This window comes from Egretta garzetta, unplaced genomic scaffold (assembly GCF_000687185.1).
Source record: "Egretta garzetta isolate BGI_Z169 unplaced genomic scaffold, ASM68718v1 scaffold243, whole genome shotgun sequence".
Classification (NCBI taxonomy): Eukaryota; Metazoa; Chordata; class Aves; order Pelecaniformes; family Ardeidae; genus Egretta; species Egretta garzetta.
The window spans coordinates 66,366-68,323 of NW_009259041.1; the positions used below are offsets into that span (position 1 = coordinate 66,366).

The 1,958-nt window shown below is 58.1% G+C and overlaps 1 protein-coding gene across 1 annotated transcript in view; it reads right to left on the reverse strand.

The window, feature by feature from the left end:
* The window catches only part of LOC104122798 (gap junction beta-5 protein), a 30,466-nt gene extending 29,840 nt beyond the window's left edge, over positions 1–626 (reverse strand). Inside the window, exon 1 of the mRNA XM_035890557.1 lies at positions 566–626. Coding sequence (XP_035746450.1) covers positions 566–626 — 61 coding nt within the window. The remainder of the gene's footprint in view (positions 1–565) is intronic.
* Between the last annotated feature and the right edge of the window lie 1,332 nt (positions 627–1,958).

The following is a 1,958-nucleotide window of genomic DNA, read 5'->3' on the forward strand; positions in this document are numbered from 1 at the left end:
GGAGCCCCGCGGGCGGGTCTCCCGCACCACATGCCCGAACCCCCAAAACGCTGCCATGGCATCGCGTCTGCCCAGCAGACTTTGGGGAAGAGAAATAGCCGCGGGGAAAGCAGATTCTGCCTTAAGTGTTTGGCTGATGTTTCTCCAACACTTAAAAAAATCAACAGAAAAAACAGATTTGCAAGAGGATTTAGGAGGCGTCAAGTTGCCTGGATACCAGATCCTGCAGGTACTCAAAAAGTAATTACAAAGCAAGAAATCTGTCCCGGCTAGGCAGGTGGATGGGAAACGGGAGATCCGTTTGAGAGAGACTTTCTGCTTTCTAACAAGATGGGTTAGAGCTCCCCCCCGCCCGCAGCAGCCGCGCGCCCCTGCTCCCGGCCCTCCCTGCCGGCACTGGAGGAGAACGATGCGGTGCTTCCCCGGCAGCCCCAGCCCGGCGCCGCTCACGCGCTGCGGCCGCAGCTCTCCCCAGCCGCCGCGCCTGCCCGCGCAATCCTCCCGCAGCAGCCCGTTTCCAAACCAGCTCAGCCCCTGCGCAAGGCGAAGGCTCACGCGACCCCACCAGCGCAGCGCCGGCTCCCGAGCTTCGCCCGCTGCTGCTGACCCCTCCAGATGGTGGCCATGTGGGCGTCCCTCGAGTCCCCAGGTAGCCACACGGGCTCTGCTCGGGGCCGGTGCCGTGTTTAGAGCTGCCCAGCAAACCCCTCCTGCATGGCAGCACGGCGCAGGGCTCGCTGGAGCTGCTTCCCTCCACCTCCCCCCAGCCGGGTTTTGGGGTCTGGCCAATGGACCCAGCTGGGCACTGCCACACCAGTTAAAATAAAACCCCGATGGCCCTGCCGATGAGAAACCCACTTGGAAACCTGCACGCCTGGCATTTTCCTCTTGGGGAAAGGTTAAGAAAAATAAAGACAAATAAAAACAACCCTCTACAATCACAAGATGCAAACTCCTTCGCAAGGACTCGCTTCAAGCTCAGCAAAGCAGGCTCACGCCAGCCGATAACGAGCTCGCACTCCTGGAGCGAGGACTCCTTTGGGATGGTTTTGGACCAGGGTGCTCAACCTCATGGAGCATCCAGCCAAAGACCCCCGTGGCCTCCCCAGATATTTCTGCTCTATGTCCCAGCCCCACAGCAGATATTGCTCCCAGCAGCAACTGAGAGCAAGAAAATAATTTGTTTCACATCAGTAGGGTTTCAGGTGCTTTTGAGGGATGACCCCAAGCATTCACCTGTATAGGAGAGAACACATTTACACATGCATACCCCGGATCAGTACCCCCCGCGCGGGGGCACCGCTTTTGGAGATCAGTTTCTGCACTGAGCCACAAGGATTTCCATCTTGATAATCTCCAAGGCATTAATTTTTCAAATCCCATTTTCTTCATTCCCTCTTTTTGCATTTCACTCCATAAGCCCTAACTACTCCGTTTCCCTTTGCTCTCCTGCCACTTCTCACCGCTGCCAGCTTTCGGCCCCGACGCACCCGGGCCCGGCGAGCCCGGCGCAGCCGCAGTCTCTGCTCAAGGCCAAGTCGCTTTTCCCAGCGCAGATCTCTCTTCCCAGGATACAACCCGCTTAAATCCTTAATAATAGGCGCAGTATTTCAAATGGCGGGTGGCAGGAAGGCTTTGAGGCTTGCTGGGATCATCCCTCTGCAGAAAACAAGCAGAAAAAGCTCTCTCCTTGCTGGTCCCCATCCTCAGAGGCTCAGCCTCCCGGTGACCCCATGCTGCCGAAACCTGGCCATGCACCTTTGGGTGCTTTGCAGACCGAGGTGCGGGGGAGCTTTGGGCGCTTTGAAGGGAAGCGTTGAGCATGAACAGGCTGATCCCAGCCCCACGCTCCGCCAGCCTGCGCGGGCGGTCCGCTAAACGGTGCAAATCCCCGGGCAACAATTCCTGTAATTTGGGCACAGCAGGAAAGCAGCGGCACGGGACAGAGCCCCTGCACC